This window comes from Manacus candei, unplaced genomic scaffold (genome assembly GCF_025592945.1).
Source record: "Manacus candei isolate 608988 ecotype Guabito, Panama unplaced genomic scaffold, ASM2559294v1 h1tg000005l, whole genome shotgun sequence".
In the NCBI taxonomy this organism is placed as follows: Eukaryota; Metazoa; Chordata; class Aves; order Passeriformes; family Pipridae; genus Manacus; species Manacus candei.
The window spans coordinates 9481541-9499571 of NW_026138053.1; the positions used below are offsets into that span (position 1 = coordinate 9481541).

The following is an 18031-nucleotide window of genomic DNA, read 5'->3' on the forward strand; positions in this document are numbered from 1 at the left end:
AGCTGGCCTTGTCCTCTTCACTTTGGTCTTTGATCTGGGGCACACTTATCTGTTATGCCACTGTCTCACCTTTTCCCTGGTTCTGATTATTCTGCTGCAGTTTGCTCTGGGACATTCCTGTGGCATCACAGACAGTGAGGTGGATGCTGAGGCACCAGGGTGTACAGGTTTTTGGGAGTCAAGCTATTGGACTTTCCTGAGTGAGCAAAAAGAAATAAAACCTCTGGGTAATTGTAGTACAGAATTTAGGAAACCATATTTGTGTCTTGTATTAAAGGAATTGGCTCCTATTTTGGTGTATTTTATCTACCTCAGGGTACTTACGTAGCTAAATATACCCACAATCTGGGAATCCCAGGGTCCTTTGCCTCTTTACCTTCTCTTATCTCCCAGAACACATGTGGGAAACTGAGCCAAAGTGAGATTAAAGGTGTGTCTCTGTGGCCTGAAGTGGAGCTGTTTGTTCTTCTTCAGATGCAGCTGAAGTGCCACTGGTCACTTTGGCTGGGTTTGACATCCCAGTGTGATGGGCCCAAACTACAGAATGAGTGGCCTGTAACAAAATAAAGGATAGAATCATGGAATGGTTTGATTTGGGTTGGAAGGGACCTTAAAGCTCATCTTGTTCCATCCAGGACACCTTCCACTATCCCACATCGCTCCAAGCACTGTCCAACCTGGCCTTGGACACTTCCAGGGATGGGGCAGCCACAGCTTCTCTGGGCAACCTGTGCCAGGGCCTCACCATGGTCACAGAACTCCTTCCCAAAATCCAGTTGTTCTTTGCTGTGGCCCTGCACCATCCACATTTCCATGTGAGCAACGCTGCAAACACCCAAGTTCTTTGCCATGGAGCTCTTACTAATAAAGTGGCTTAAATTGTATTTTGTTATGCTGGTAAGTCTGTAGAAAAGAAATTGGCCTGTGGCTTGGGGAAAGATTGACCTTAGAAAGTGCTTTTGACTTTTAAAAGGGTATCTGATAAATATTTTTGCAAATTTTAGCTGAAGTGTTCCCTTATCTGCCTGCAGTGCAAACAGAAAGCCCTTCTGTCTGCATGTGGCACTGTATGGCACAGTGTGGAGGCAGAGTTGTATTATCTGAAAACAAATGAATTACAGCCATGTCAATATTTTTTTAAGTGGGGAGGGAGAAGGGACTGAGGTACATTATGACTTGGATATGGGGAGCCAGATTTCCCTAATGCATTTCAGTAACACAAAGGAAAAGACAATGTGCTATTTAAGAACTGGATTTGTTTTCCTTCTGTGCAGGATCACCCATAGCAACTACATATGTGGATAAATGTTTGGTATAGAAATGGCCCTTGTGGAATGCTCCAGTCAGTATTTGAAGGGTATTTGGACTTCTGTTTTTTTGAGATTTTAATACAAGCAGTTGCATAGTCAGTAACCTCTGATGTGGCACATGGGATTTGTGGCAAGACCCCGAGAGACTGGGGGAGTTTAGTGCTGAGGGTAACACTGAAAAATGCATTTATATTGTCATTGTATCAAGACTTTACTACCTTTATTTGTATATCAAGACCTTATTGCCATTTTTAACACTGTGGGTGTAGGAACTTTTCAAATCCCACTCAGGATCCTGGTTACTGGTTGGACTAGATGATCTTGGAAGTCTTTTCCAACCTTTAGGATTCTAAGTGGGCTGATACTTAAAGTACAGATAGAGGATAGAGTTTCCTTTCTCTAACTGAATATCTCAGTTATCAGTGTTTCTACAACACTAAAGAAATCCTGTAATTATATAATTTGACATGAGTTACAGACTGTGTGTGTATTTTTTGGTTTATTTAAAAAGGAGCAAAACAAGGATCATTATGAAGTTTCTCACATTGAAAAAGGAGGGAAAAAAGTCAGGAAAGGCTGAAAAGTTGCATTGCTTCTGCTGATCATCTCCTTCATGGAGATATTCTTCAACTGTTGTAAAAAATAATATTATTTTCTCAGAAAATTCTCAGCACATTCTCACTTGAAGTGAGGAAGACACTGGCTCTGCTTCAGAGCAGAGGTAGAACCTGGTTTTCCCATATTTCATGTGGTCATTCCAGGTAACAACTATTTTGAAGCCAACCCAAAAATTCCTTGTGGAGCTGCTAAAACACTGCAGCAGCCATTTGGGCCAAACCACTGGGTTTGTGTGAAACATTCCAGTTTTCATGTTTGCTCTTTAAGACAATTTTGATCAAAAAATTCTCATTTAGCTCTAATCATAATGGCATTTTTGAGGGACTTAGACATATTTTTTGGAGCCCAAAGGCTGTGAGAAAAGATGTGACAATATTACAGCAACAATGAATTTCACCCATCCTGGCCTGGGTCGGATTTCAGTCCTGTGAACAGAGCTTGGCTTTGTGCTGCTTGATTTTGGAAAGGACTTGTCCTGAATGTGTGTCTTGTCCTCAAATGAAAAAGTGATGGTTTAGAGTGTCCCTGATTTATATGGGATTAGACCTGATTTATGTTATGCTCAAGACACCACCAAATCTTAAAGTTTCTGGCAGAGATCATTGATCTGTTGTTTTATTTGTATATTTGTACAACCCAGTACCTTCTTCAATGGCTCCTCACCAAAGAGTTGCTAAAGCAGAGATGGGTGCTGTTATTCTGGGGACAAGGGTCGTATTTTACAGAGTAAAATACATCCCAATCCCAGGCTTTTGGAGCTTTCTGTTTTATTTTGGAGGGTTGCTGATCTATCTTAAGTTAAAAAGTAAAACACAACAAAAAGTAAAGGTCTGGAAACCAAATTCCTTGATTTCACAGTCACCCCAAGACTGTGGTGTTGCAGGAGAACACATTGCTGGATTTTCTCTGGTCCCCATTAGCACTATTGTCCAGTGTGTTACTTCTGGGGAGGAGTTGTAAAGGTCTCTGGAGGGAAATAATTCTCTAACCTGTGTCATGTATTTATGGTATAAAGTGATTTCTAGCTGTCTTGGAATGAGTTAAATGCAATTAAGTCAGAAAACTGTCTGGTGGAATTGTGACTCAGTTGTCTTTATTAGGATTTTCTGAAAGAGAAAATTGAACTTCTTTCACACAGAGCAAGTGTGTTTCAGAGTCCTCTGTGGTCTTGTTTTACTTCAAAACCTGCAGCATCTGGTGGCCCAATGTTGTTCTTGTGTTTTTCTGGAGTTGGGAGTTGGTGGGTGTAAGGGGTGGAATAAAGAACCAGTCACACGTTTCAGAAGCCAGTTAATGTCTGAGCTCATCTCTGAGGTACAGGAGGTTCCCCTGTGCTGTAAAGCCTTTAATTAGAAGGGAAATCCTATTTAAAGGCCCATAATGTTTCTGTGGTCGCAATAAAACATCTTGTGTAATCGGGTAATAAAATCTCAGTGGGCAAATCTCAATCTCGTTCTCATTTTGTTCTTTTGCTTCAGTGCCCAGCTGTTGTTGATATTCCTTAAGCAAATCCTGCTCCTTGCAGTTTGTGCTGATGGGGAACCAAGGAAAAGAAGAGCAATGAGGGATGTGTCAGATCCTAATGGCTCAGCTCTGGGCACAACTTCAAGCAGGTTTTTGGTTTATCTGCCAGCCCTGCTTTTCAGTGGGCTGAAAACGGAATTAAGATGAAATACTTGAAAGATTACAGTAGTGCAAGCTCTGGTTGCTTGTGGCAGGAATTATTCAAGAGAACAAAAACTGGTAATAATAATAACAGTTGCAGTCTTGCAAACAAAGTGTGGGTCCTGGCAGGGGAGGCAGTGGCTGTGGCTCCATGGGATGGGGTGGTTTCCTGTCCTGGGCTCTCTTTCACCCATATGAAAAGTCATCTCTGTGTATATGTAACCCCCTTCTTCCCACAACGCCTTTCCCATGGGCAGTTTAGGCTTCTCCTCCCCCTTCAAATGGACTCACTGCCGAGCCTTTGATTTTTTCCCTGGTGAGACATTCCAAGGCTGGGATCCAGAGCCGTGTGCTGGAGCACTGCTTGTCCCTCAGCTGGGAGCTGGGCTGCAGAACTTCCTTCCTTCAGAGAATCACAGAACTCCAGAGTGCTTGGGTTGGAAGGGACCTTAAAGGTTATCTCATCCCACCGCCTGCCATGAGCAGGGACACCTTCCACTATCCCACGTTGCTCCAACCTGACCTTTGACACTTCCAGGGATGGGGCAGCCACAGCTTCTCTGGGCAACTTGTGCCAGGGCCTCCCCACCTTCACAGGGAAGAATTCCTTCCCAATCTCCAACCTAAACCTACTCTTTTTTGATTTGAATCCATTTCCCTTAATCCCCCCTGTGTACCTCTAGATCTTCTGATAAATGTTTCAGTGATTGTGGGCTGTTTCTCCTTTGACTCGGGATCATGTCCCACCTCCCTTGTCCTGGTGTCCTGCTGGGAGCCAGCTCCTCCTCTCCCAGGGGAGGATGAGTGGGGGCATGCTTAAAGGGATCTGTCTTGTGAAAAACACTTGAAAATCAGCAATTAAAAGGGACATCTTTGGTGGTCATGTAATCATCCAGTGTCAAGGGTGTTGTGAGCCCCATGGTGAGGGAGCTGGGAAAGCCCACGTGAAACTGGAAGGAACAACCCTCGTTCCTTCATGAAAGGACATGTCAATCATCCCAAGCTCAATTTAAGAGTTTACTCCAGGCTTCCACCGCCTGTAGGAGAACCAGTGTTGGGGCAAGTGTTTATTCAGTCAAGTAAAAAGATTAAATTTGGGAATAACTCTGTATTGACCCAAGGTGTTTCCATTACTGCAACACAGTGTAAAACCTTGGCAGTGAGCTTTCCTATAAGGATAACATCGCTGCTCAGCCAACCTGTGTGGAGTTACTACTCACTCCCAGTCTGTGTAACTTCATCACACAGTCATTAAGTGCCAGGGAGAAGATTATAAGGTGTTACATTATTTATCCTGATAATTGAAACCACTCCTGACGTTTCAGCTTTGGCCTTCAAAGCAATAACCCTTCGACTTCAAATACCGGGAAGGGAGTTAATCAGGGATTTCTGAATGTGTCAAGTTTATTGATCTTGTTAACAGGAAAATACGTGTGGTTACCTGGGTGAGGAAGGAAAGCAGTTATCATCTGAGCTGGGATTGGTTGGGTGCTGTCATTGATGCCTGAGACAACAAAGATCAGTGTTAAACAAAAATTAATGGCAAACGTTTCCCTGCCATAGTTTTCCAGCCAAATTTCTTGTGTGGGTAAATTTACCTTAAACAAATAAATTTCCTCTCAGTCCTGATTTTGCTGGAGGTGAACGGGCACATTCTTTTGCCACAGTTGTGCCCAGCAATTAGCACCAAGAACACCTTGCAAACCGATCCCCTTTCAAGGTTCACAGCTCCTTTAGAGACTGGGAGGTTTTAGAGGTGAGGAGTCCCCACTAGAGAGGCTGTAGGGTGTGTCATGTTCCAAATCTGGTGGGTTTGAATTAACTAGAGCACATACGTGGGGGAAAAAAGTGTCATGTTGATTTTGCCTATCTTTAACTTCTGAACATACTTGTGTGAATGCCTCTAGAAGGTTCTAAATATACAGCCACTGTTATCTTTACAACCCAGCTCTTGACTTCACCAAAGCCAAAGTGCAGCTGAGAGGTCTCTTTTCTGTGGCCTCTTGGGAATTGCTCCCAGCTCTGTTACCACCTCAAATCCTGGCTTGTTTGGGCTTCATTTCAGCCATTCCACTGTTTTGTCTTGGATATATAAAGTCAGCAGATTTGGAGCCACTTGGGTCTCCTCAGGATGTGTGTGAGTACCAGCAGTGCAGGGGCTGCACGATGGGCGTGAAGAGCTCATGGAGATGTTCTCTTTCACAATTCCTGGATGGAAGCTGCCTTGACCTGCCTATGTTTGAAAGATTTGCCTTTAGTAGGTGCTTTCTAAGGCCTTCTTTAGCTGCTTTTGGAGTAGAAACTCTTTTGTTGTATTTATATGACAAATAAATAAATCCCTTTAATTTTGTGCCATTGGTGACAGTTCAACCACTTCCATCTTGAGACACACAAATACAAATTATAGCAGAAACTCTTAATCTTGGACTTATAAGCATCATAAAGCCTCTTCTGCACTGTTTGGAGCTATGATGAGGAGCTGTGACTGTGTCAGTCTGGTCTCAGCTGTATGGGGATGAACCCAGACTAATTCCATGGGTTTCTGTGGAGCAGCTCTGTATTTTTACCCCAAGAGTAAGACAGGAGTAAGACAGGACTATTAGTCCATCCTTGGCCTATAAGACACTTTTATGACACAGAACAGGCAATCATGGTCTTGCCAAAATGAAGTTCCTTGGCAGGATAGAAGGAGCAGTGGTGTGGAAATACCAGGATTTCCCTTGATTTTTGACTCACACACGATGCACAAATTGCTTTGCTACATGGATTGTACCTTTTAAATGATGTTTGGCTTGATCCTCTTTTGATTGTTTTATGCAGTTGTAAAATACATGTTTTCTATGACAAGCCCACGATAAAAGCGAGTATTGATATGAACCAGCGTTTCACCTACTCAGAGATAAAAATATTAATAAAGTACAACTGCCAGGACAGACTTTATTAAAACAAGGTTCTAGAAACAGTTCTGTTATCTTAAATAATATTTTTCTAGTGAGGAAATGCATTAATATCATGCATTTCATGCATTTAAGCTTATCAATACCAATTAATTTCAGATTTACAGCTGAAATGTTGGTGTCACAGCTCAGCCAACCATTCCATGTAGGAAGTCTGGCAGACAACAGTCCCCTGAATATAATTTGCATCAAAGTACCCAAGTAATCCTGTGTAAAATGTCTTAGAAATTTGTGAGCCATTCACAGTGGCAAGTTAACATAATTACTTAACATAATGCAAAATTCAATAGAATTACTATTCTCAATTGCTGACTCATTGGAATAATAAAAAAAACTAAATAAAGCAATTGGGATAATTTGATGTGTTAGTAAATATCAATAAATTGCATATCCTAAAATTTGGGCAGGTCCAGGAAAAAATGGACCTTTCTGCCACATGAATCAAAAAACGTGGTGCTTGTTATGGGGGCTGAAAAGTGATTTTTTCCCCCTTGAATACCAATTATTGGCTGTAAACGAGCTGCAAAGGGATGTTATTTTACATGTTTTTTACAAACACCTCACTGCAAAGAATTTGGGGTTTTCTTCGGGTGGCTTAGAGAAATTATTTAAACTTGTAGAGTTTCGAAGGGGTTGGCTTTGCAAAAATAGATGGTTTCATCTTTATTTACCGCAACAAAAAAAGAAAAAGAGGTTAAAATGTCCTTAATAATTCCTTTAATGCTGCTGCCAGAAAACAGGCAGGAAGATGTGTTGCAACATATTCACTCTTTGGGGATAACAGCAGGAAAAAGCAGTGACTGCCTTTTTTTTTTTTTTTTCCCAGAAACTAAAGTTTTGGAAGGGATTTGGCCCATTTCTGAGCAGAAAACTGCCATTTTTACACAGCAGGATGTGTAAAAGCAGGATTTTTAAAAGCAGGATTTCCAGAACTTAGGGCTTGGCATCCTTCTGAAGGCTGACCAAAATATGAACATTTGGGCCCTAAACTCTGAATATTACAGCCCAGCATTCTGCAATAGGACTGCTTTGGTCCCAGGGTGGGTACTGAAGTGTGGTCTGTGCAGCCTTCGGAGAGAGGTAAAATGCTTTTAAAGAAAACAAAGAGGTTCTCCCTGCCTTATCCAGTTACCACCAAGGAATGAAGGCACAGCTCTTCATTTCCACTGGAGCATATTGTCACTCGTGTTTGTTGTCTTAAGAATGAGTTTCTTATCTGCAAAGCGATCTTTTTCACCAGCCATTCCCAGTTTAATCTGACTCCCGATGCCCTTTAGAGCAGACTGGCTGTTCCCAACTGAGGAGCCACTATTTATGTGTGTCTGTCAGGAGCACAATTTATGACAGACCTGCGAGTTCTGTGGACTTGAGATGTTTTCACAGTTGTTAGACCTGAGCAGTTATTTCAGTCAGACCAACTGCTTAAATCGGGTTTGGATTTACCCCCAGCCCAAGGTGGAGGTTGATGCTCATAAACCCAGCAACCCCCAGCAGAGAAAAATGCCCTGTTCCCGCCTCGACATCATTCCTAGGAAGGTTGGTTGGAAAAATACACTACATTTTTAAAGGAGTCTGGAATTCCGTAGAATCATAGGATTGTTACGTTGGAAAAGCCCTCTAAGGTCATCAGGTCCAACCATCCCCCAGCCAAGGCCACCACTAACCCATGTCCCCAAGTGCCACATCCACACGGCTTTTAAATCCCTCCAGGGATGGGAACTCCACCACTTCCCTCTTCCAGGACTGGACAACCCTTTCCACGAAAAAATTTTCCCTAATATCCAATTTTGGCCCAACTTGAGGCCGTTTCCTCTCATCCTGTCCCTTGTTCCCTGGGAGCAGAGCCCAACTCCCACCTGGCTCCACCCTCCTGTCAGGGAGATCTTTTTGTCTGTGAAATAAAAAGACAAGTAAAACACTAATTTTTGTAAGTTTGGGCTCATGGTAGTTACTGTTATTTTTATAGTAATTGTGGGCTCTGGTAGTTATTGATGGGTGCAAATTTTTGGTCAAATAATAGTTTAACCAAGCTAAAGTTATACATATTATTTTTAATTAACTTGTGCCCAGGCATGTGTTTCACTTTGAATTCAAGTGTCACATTTGGGAAGTCTGTTTCTCATCATGCTTAAGGTTAAAATATTAGGTCACCAGAAGAAAGAACTATTTGAGGCACATAAGACAAATTAAATGTTAGAAGGAAGGAGAGGGGAGGGAGAAACAGAAATAAAGCTGTGACTTCAGAAAATAAGGTAAAGCAGGAAAGAGTTGGTGAGGGATGAAATGGGCTGCAGAAGGTCTGAAACTCATTTTGTAGTGTTCAAAATTACAAGTTTTTGTGTCGGTTTGGAACAGTTCAAAGCTGTACTTGCAGTGTCCTGAGGCCCAGGAAGAAGCAGGATGTTGCTTTCTGGAAGAACTCCCTCCAAAGCAAAGTACAGTCTGCAATAGTTTTAACCAGATCTCTGGAGAATGGGAAGTTTGGATGTTCTTCCATGGGAGAGAAAGAAAAAAAATGCATAGAATAGAAACATAGCTTGAAAAAAAATATAATTAATATAACAAATAATAAAGATAATATTAATAAAGTTTTACTATATCTACATATTCAAAGATGTAAAATTGTCCAAATTATATGGTGCAAAGGTGTTTGCATCTTGCTAAGAGCAACTTTAGAACATTAATCCTTTTATGTTTCCTTATACTACATTCACCCTGCTGATGTCAGGTGCCTTTTTTCCCTGGAATTGATACTATTTCATAAAAAATGAGCATCACAGAAACTGAGAGAACACTTGGGAATACCCACATTTCAATAAATGTGTCATTTAGCTTCAGATTAAATTGTAGAAGCATATAATCTCATACAGTGTAAAATATTTTTTAAAAGGTTTCAGCAAGTCAGTGAATTTGTCATCTTTTTTAACAGTATTTCCTCTCTCTCCCCTGCCTGTCTTGTTTAGTGTCCAAGGTGCAGGACATGGATGTGGATGGGATATGCTCCAGTCCCAGCCATCCTCTCCCAAGGCCCATCAGCCCAACGTCCCTGTGGGGCCAAGGGCTCTGGTATCACTGAGGGCAGAGCTGATTTATGGGGTGAAGCTGATGGTCATTCCATCAAAACCTCCTTATCTGGAGCCTAATGCCTGATGAGAGGTGGATAAAGACCGTGTGTGTGAGATCCCTGCAGCCCCAGGGGGGAATCCAGGAGGAGGGAGTGTGTTTTCCTGGGCAGCACAAAGGTTTGATAGAGGAGGTAGAATTTAGTGCCTGGAATCTTACCCTGCTTGACTGCTCTTCAAAAACATCTCAGAGTTTTTTTCCCTCTGCATCCAAAAACTTGGAGGAGCCGACCTTCCAAAGGTAGCCTTAAAACAGCTTTGTCAATCCAAATATAAGTGTGGGGAGTTTTCTGCCATTTCCAGAACTCTTAGGGGATGATTTGCAGTTCATCTTGAATAATGATGTAAGAAATGTGCCAGGAAAGATCCAAGTGCTTGTCCAGGGTTGTTCCCTAACCAGCTGCAGCTGCTGAGCCGGCACAGCACCCTCTCCTGCAGGGAAAGCCCCTCGGCTTTGCAGGAGTTTTCTTAGCAAAGAGATAATTCAAGTGTTTAGGAGGAGAAAACTAGTGAATCTCAGAGCTCATTTATTTAATTTTGATCAGTATTTAGATCCAATATTTAGAACTCAACTCTCCTTTAAGCAACACCCTCCATAATCCTGGGTTTAAGTTGGAAATTTGGAGGTGCATGACTTGGTGTTAGGCAGGACCCTTTGGAGCAACTCTGGAAAAAATACAGGAGTATCCCTCTGATCCCTGTGGATCCCTGGATGAGCCAGGATGTCAGCACCTGAGCTCTGCTCACGCTTCTGTCCTGCACTTCTGGTTTTCCCTGGAGGGAAGAGTATAAAGCACTTGGTTGTGTAAAATTGAGCTTTTCATTCTTGTCATTATTATTTTCTAGGCAGATCTTTTCTCCCAAAATGAGTTGTTCTGATAGAGACACTAGAACTTCCTTAGGATGCCAAAGAAAAACAGGCAGTAATTGCTTGGGATTGTCCTTGCCAAGGGATTCATTGCAGGAGAGATGGATTTTATGGAGCTCCTAGGGCTGTGGATGCTGCCAGGCTGCCAGGACGGGGTTATCCAGCCCTGAGAAATGCTCAGACTGATATGTTTGAGGAACTGTAGGATTTGGAGGGGATCAGGAAATTTCGTCTGTCCCAGTTTTAGTGTAGAATGGCCCAAATGGCCTCAGGTCTGGGTTGGGCCACCTGGTGCCAACTCATGTTCTAATCTGTTCAAAACAGCATCCCAAACCCACAGTAATTTTGGATGCTTTATCCATCATGTAAAGCATACATCAGTCTGGAATGTGAGGTAACAACTAATTAAAATAGTTACTGAGGCAGATCATATTTGCATATTGATATTTTTTAATCACAGAGTCCTAAAGTGGTTTGGGTTGGGAGGGGCCTTAAAGCTCATCTCATTCCAACCCCTTGCCATGGGCAGGGCACCTTGCACTAGACCAGGTAATTATTATTGTTGTTGTTATTATTATTATTATTATCCAGTGGTGCTCATAATGATATCAAAGGACACCATTAGGAATTTTTTACTTTATGCCCCTGCTTTCCTAGTGAACCCTTTCACCCCTGTGACTTTAAAGGGATGTCAAACAGTAATAGTTTGTATTACCCAGAACTTTCCCTTAAGTTACACAGTGACGTGGAAGTCTGGGCAGTTCTTTTTGCAAAGCCCTCACATTGCTGGGATATTATTATGAACCAGAGCCAATATATTCCCATTTTCAAAGCAAGGCACAAGCTTTTTGCTCTTTGGAAAATATGAGAGAATATTATTCATCTGTTTGCTTTAAGGGATATCTGCCAAGCGAAAACCCTTTCATTTGATTCTGTGTGAAGCTGGAACACAAGTATGGAACAAAATCTAATTTATTTAACAATGTAAGAATAATTTATGCAGCATGAATGGGGATGCATTGGTTATATGTAATCATAAAAATAATTTATTGACACACCTTTTAATTAATGGCAGAGTTTTCTAGAGTGTGTTTCTTCTCTCTGTGCTGTCACCTCTCAGCATCCGTTAGGAACAAAAATGCCCTGAAGTTACACCCTCCATAACCCACGTTTAGGTTGTAAATTTGGAGTAATTTTGGTGTTAGGCAGGACTCTTTGGATGCAGCTCTGGAGAGGGCACAGGAGTGTCTTTCTGATCCCTGTGATGTGCCGGGGTGTCGGGACCTGCTCACACTTCTGTCCTGCACTCCTGATTTTCCCTGGAAGAGAAGAGTATAAAGCCCGTGGTTGTCTGAACTTGGCAACATTGGCTGCCTTTTCCCATCAGTCCATTTTCCCATCAGGACTCTGATGTTGGATATAAATTATTTAGATTAACAACTCTGACTAGTTCAGTGCTATGGTACTTTGGGGTTTTTTAAGCAAGACAAAATACCTTTCGCTTTGCAAGTGAAAAGAATGTCTGGAGAGTCTTCACACAGAACCAAAGCTTTTCCATCTCCACTTGGTAGATTGTGGAGATGATACAGCATTATTTGCTTTTGCTCTTCAGATTGGATCATGTCCACAAACGAGCCTGGCTCTGCACACACACCTTAATCCCTGCTGGCTTTAAGGCATCTTCCAGTGCCACTGGGCCATAGGATGTCCTTTCTGTGGCTGATTTTGTTAACCCCTCACATTCCTCTGTTTACATTGCTGTCACTTAGAGATTTACTTAGCAAAATAATGGTGATCCCACCTAACCAACCTGCTGACAGACCTAAGTGGGAGCTTGAGTTCTGGCAGGATGGTGTTGGAACAGGGATCAGAAGGGAGGGCAATGCTCTTGATATTCAAAGCATTTGGGACTTTGTCTTGCCTCGTCCTATTCATTCATTTGTCCATTTTTGCTCAAGATATCAAAATTAGGCCTGTATTCATGATTCTTTCTTGTTGGGTACTCACTCAAATCCTTCTTAAAGCAAAAAGGGGAGAAAAGACAGAAAGAAAGAGAGAAGGAGGGAGGGAGGGAGGGAAGGAATGGAGGAAGGGAGAAAAAGAAAAGAGAGAGAATCCATGGGGTGTGGTAGAAATGACCACACAATTACACCATCTTTGGAATATGTATTTTTAATATGTTGGATTGCAAAAATAATTACAACATGATCTCACAAGGTTCAGTTTTTCTGTTAATATGTTAAAGCCTGGTTACAAACCTTTTGCTAAATTAAGTTCTAGTTCCTGCCATGGGCAGGGATGCCACTTTCTATTCCAGGTTGCCCCAAGCCCTGTCCAACCTGGCCTTGGACACTTCCTGGGATGGGATGGGGCAGCCACTGCTTCTCTGGGCAGCAGATCTGTCCTGACATGGCCCTGTCACTGCCTCCTCTGAGATCCCAGTGCAAACTCAGAGGTTTTGGGTGTGGACTCAGTCTTCTGTAAATTTTGTGCAATCAGATACTCAAAGACACCTGAGAACGGTGTAAATTTAATCCTCTGTTCTGTTATTCCATGAAGCCAGAAGTGTTGTCACAGGGGGAACTGCAGTGGGATCCGAGAGCAATGGACAAGCTCCAAGGGAAACATCAAGGCTAGAAATATTTAAAGCATCAAACAAAACAGAGTGGAAATCAAATCTTATAAGAAATAATCTTAAAGCCCTACAGTGCTGTGTCAGCTGTTGGTCATTAAGATCCAGCACTTTCCTCTGTCTTCTGTAGCCTTCACTGAACGGTCTCCGGGGCTTTGAGGGGTGCAGGCAGCGGGAGAAGTGTAAGTCAGTTGAGGGGCAACACCCAGACCCCAGAAGCTGCACTGTGATTAGGCTGGAATTGTTCCTACAAGCTGGCATCCCTGGTTTTGACCTGCTGACTGTTGTCCTCTCTACTTGAGCCAGAATTTACTCAAGAGATTAAGTCCATCCACAGTCAGAAACCCCTCTGGGCTTGGATTGACTTCCATTTCATTAGGACTTAATCATTAGGACTTAAGCTTGTCTGTAGATGTTAACACAATAATTGCTGAATAAAACCTAATTTACATCCTGTTGGAGCCAAAGGGACCCTTCCTTTTGCTGTGGGAAGAATAGGATCAGGACCCTGAAGCAGGTACACACTGGAGCAGGGATGCTGTGATTTGCTTACACAAAGCAGGTGAGGGATGCAAAAGATGGACATTGAAAGGAATCTGCAGCTCAGCCTTGATCCCAAGAAATTGATATCTGTGTTTAAAGCCAAAGCAGCTGCCTCTTGGCAGCAGGAGGTGGGGAAAGTGTTTAAGCTGTAGGAGCCCCTGCATGCTTCTCTTTGCTGTGTTTGGATGGGACATCTGGTGAGCAGAATCTGTCCAGTGGGAAAGGGTCTTGGAGAGCTGGTGACTGCTCCCCAAAACCAGTGTGTTGTGGGCAGTGGTGGTTCAGGGAGTGCCTGCTGGCAGCTGCACTGGCAGCAGCACTGACTCCAGGGAACAGCTCTGGGTGCCGATCGAGGACCAAAGGGATGCACAGGGAGTCCTGAGATACTAAATCTAAATGTTTCCATCCTGAGCCATCTCATGGAAAACAGTGCAGGCATCAGGGAAACATCAGGAAGAGATGCAGAGGCAACAGGGGATTTCGTGAGACCTTCAGCAGCTGACAAAGGGTGACACAGCAAGGGAGCCAGGGAGTGGCCTTTGTTCATTGATGACATTGTGCCAATAACTTCCCCACAGCGATGTGTTACTGGCCTGGATCAGGAGTCCTGATGTGGGAGCTGCTGTTCTGATGCAGGTCCCAGCCCAGTACATCCCTTCTTTTATCACCATGACCCAAGGCTCTGGGAGCAGAGACCAGGGGACCACATTGTCTGGGGTCTCAGGGATCCTCCTGTCATACTTTGATGCTCCAGTTCCTTTCCTTTGATTTATCCTTCTGCCCCATTAAGGAACTGATTTCCGAAACAATTCTAAGTAGTGCCTGCTCTGTAGGAGTTCCTAATCTCCTGTTTTCCCTCTGTGAATTCCCCTGGCATGCAGCCCCAGGGCAGAGGTGCTGGAATCCAGGCCCTTCATTTTAAATCTTCACCTTCTGAGGTAATCTGCAAAATCCTGCTCCTCGGGGCATTCCCATCCAGGTAAACTGGTGTCCCAGATCACTCCTAATCCTTGCTGTGTGCAGCTATTGCAGTTAAATCTCCTTCCGTTCAAAAGTGAGCCTTTGTGTAGCCCCTGAGTTAAATTCCATAATAAATTTAGCCTGGAGAAAATAATAAATGAATAATAAATGAATAATTAATTATATCCTATTGGGGGATTTGGTGGATGTGGTTTGTGTCCCTGGTTACATCTCAGAGTATCTTTGTTGGCTGAATACAACACATTGACTGAGGCATCTCAACCCACCATTGGGCTGTTAATGACGAGTTTAATTGGCAGTTAAAGGTTGTGCTTTTGCAATCTGTTTCCAGTGTGCTTGGGAACATCTTGGGAACATCATCCAATGAAGCCTGGCCCCCTTCCCATTGATTTCTCAATTGTAAGATGCCTATGGAAGGAGGTTTCCATCTCTCCCATCCCTCTTTCCCACCCCCCTGTCTTCACACTCATAAATTACTGTGGTTAATTCCTGGTGTTTGGCTTCTCCCTATGAACTGGAAAGCGACGCTGCGGGAATCCCGCAGGCTGCTCTGGAGCTGGTAGCTCGGGAGTGCTGGGAGATGTCTGGGGTGTCCTGGAAGGCAAGCCTAGCCCTTCTTCCCACTAATCCCATTAGCTGGTCCTGGCTGCTGTGACAGGGACCAGCCGCTGGCTCTGTGAGCCACGCACACAATGAATGGGCCACTTCAAAGAGGATAAATGGAATTTGCATTTCCAAGCTCTCACAGCCAAAATCTTCAGGAGGGGATGAAAGTGCCTTTTGTTAAACTTAATGGCAGAGTAGATTAAAAAAGCTCTGATTTTTCCCTGTTAAGGCATAGGGTGATTCCACTGTTCGGCTTTTGGCATCTGGGGGAGGATGAATTCTGCAAAAAAAAAAGCACACAAAGAAAGTAACCTGTTGCCTCCCCAGCTGTCATCATACTCAGGGATATTCCAGTATCTTTTATCCAATTTTGAGAGCCATATAGGAGCTGTCTGGGGTGGGTGTGAATAACAAAGAAATTATCAGCAAATTTTCATTAGGCATCTCCTTTTGCCGGGACCTCAGCAGAGCCCGGGTGTCTGCCCAGAAAATGGATCCCAAATATCTCAATGCAGAATGCCTCCACCTGGATTCTCAAAGCAAGGAAGTAAAAGGGCTGATTCATGCACCTCAAAACACCCCTAAAACCCTCCATTGAGTGCCAGCACAGAGCTGTGGATTATCTGTTCAAAATAACCAGGTCTTCAGAGGTTTAGTAATTTCCTTTCTTTGCTTTGTTTGAAGAATATTGGCAAATAATTTCACATCTGGATTTATGTATTAAAGGTCTCCTATATTGCCTAAAACAAAGCACCTAATGAAAGAAATGTGTCCATTTAACTCCTGTCTTAGCCTTGGTTCTGTTTCATCACTAAATGTTACCACACACGGAAGGTTGAGGGAACATTTCCTATTTCAAGGTCATCAGTGCTGGGAGAGTTTGCATTTTCTATACACACTTTAAATAATGTCTCTGCCTGCCGTATTTATCAATATGAAGTGCAAGTTTGGTTCAAAAATAGAAAACAATGTGTTAGCTGCTTTAAATAAACATAAAGATTTTTTTTCAGTCAGTTTATGGTTCTTTTCTAATCAAGGCTGGGTGTATTCTTGAGTAGAACAAGAATTATGCAAAAAACATTAATTTCATACAACATGAACGGATATTTTGGCTGAGCTGAAATGCCACTAATACTTTTTACCAGGCCAATGAAGATTTTTTAGAATAATAAATATTCAAGATCTTGTTGAATATAAGGAAATAATCCTTATTATTTTCAGCATTTCACAAAGAGTTTTCAATATCTCACAAAGAGTTTTCAATATCTCGCAAATGAACCTAAAGTTAATAGAAGGAAATAACCCTCATCTTCACTTTGGGCTGGTTGGTGAGACACTAAAAACTACCTGCAGCAGTGTGGGAATGTTTGAATGTTAAACTCTCCAGGGCACAAAGCCCGTGCCAAGCAGTACCTAAAGACCAAATAATCCCTTATCCAAGATCTCCCTGGAAGGGACGGCGGGTCCAGAACGAATCGAATCGTGAGCACAAATCCCAGGAGCCCCTCGCCTCGGCCCCTCCCAATACAAGAGGCAGCTCCCTGGGGGGACATTTTGTTGCAGAGTTGCCTGTGAAATGTTTCAGCCCTTTGTGTTCCTGATTGATTTCAGGGATGAGTATGAAGAGGACGGGTTCTGCCAGCCCTACCGGGGCATCGCCTGTGCGCGGTTCATCGGCAACCGCACCATCTACATGGAGTCCTTGCACATGCAGGGGGAGATAGAGAACCAGATTACAGGTGGGTAAACAGCACATTGGCTTCTTCCCCACAGAGCTGTCTCTTCCCAAAAAGCTGCTAGAGTTTTATAAATAGCAATACCGTTTTTATTTGCACTTTATTCCCTCTTGCCATGAGCTTCACCCTGGACTCTGCCTTGCATGGTGTCCGTGGAGGGGTCACCTGGAGAGTGGCAGTCTGAACAACTTTCATGCCTCTACTCCTCCAGATCCCCCAAAAAACCTAAAAACTGATTTTTCAAGGAGAAGGGCCTGTGTATTTACAGCTTCTGGGAGGCTCATAGCCAGGCTACCTTGTGCTGCTCTTACCCAAACAGATTTTGAAAGCAAAGGGAGATCAGAATTAGTTGATTTTATGTGGTTGAGGTCATTTAGGTGCTGGAAAAGGCTGCATAAAAAATCCAGCAGGGAGTGTTCTTCCTTTGGATTTAGTAAAGAACCAGTTTTCATTGTTTTTGTGGGATATGCTGATGGGAAATTCAAAGAGAGGCCTCAGAGATATCATGATACATCTGTTCTTTTTAATATAATTTACTCCTGGCCAGGTCCCAGCCTTGGTAATCATCTTCTCTATATTCAGATTTTTCTCTTGCTGTCAGATTATCCCAAATTTCTCTTCTCCTCGGAATGTTCTTCCTTTGACCCCAAACACTGTCAGCATCACAAAAAAGGCTTCTGCATTGCCCCCAAGAAAGGCCAATGGTTTTTGTACAGCCAACAGTTCATAACCTCACAGCATTTAGTTTGAAGAGTCATTTGGGATTGTATGAAAGTTGTCGTCTTCCACAAAGGAACTGGTACTGTCATCCTGCAGCCTGCAGGAATTTGGGTTTTACCTGTTGGCCAAGAGGCATCCAAGTATTACAAGAATTTGCAAACTATTAGAAGTTATTCGGAGGGGAAAAAAAAAGAATAATTGGCTTTGTGGTTTTGGTAATGTGCTTAGCATTAACCCTGGTTGAAAACCAGGTGTATTTTCCTTGTCAGTGAA

The 18031-nt window shown here is 43.0% G+C and overlaps 1 protein-coding gene across 3 annotated transcripts in view; it reads left to right on the plus strand.

The window, feature by feature from the left end:
- Window positions 1-18031, plus strand: part of ROR1 (receptor tyrosine kinase like orphan receptor 1) — a 146972-nt gene that overhangs the window by 116666 nt on the left and 12275 nt on the right. For all 3 annotated transcript variants that reach the window (XM_051797920.1, XM_051797936.1, XM_051797927.1), the window contains exon 5: window positions 16914-17041. In XM_051797920.1, the coding sequence (XP_051653880.1) occupies window positions 16914-17041 (128 nt within the window). The remainder of the gene's footprint in view (window positions 1-16913; window positions 17042-18031) is intronic.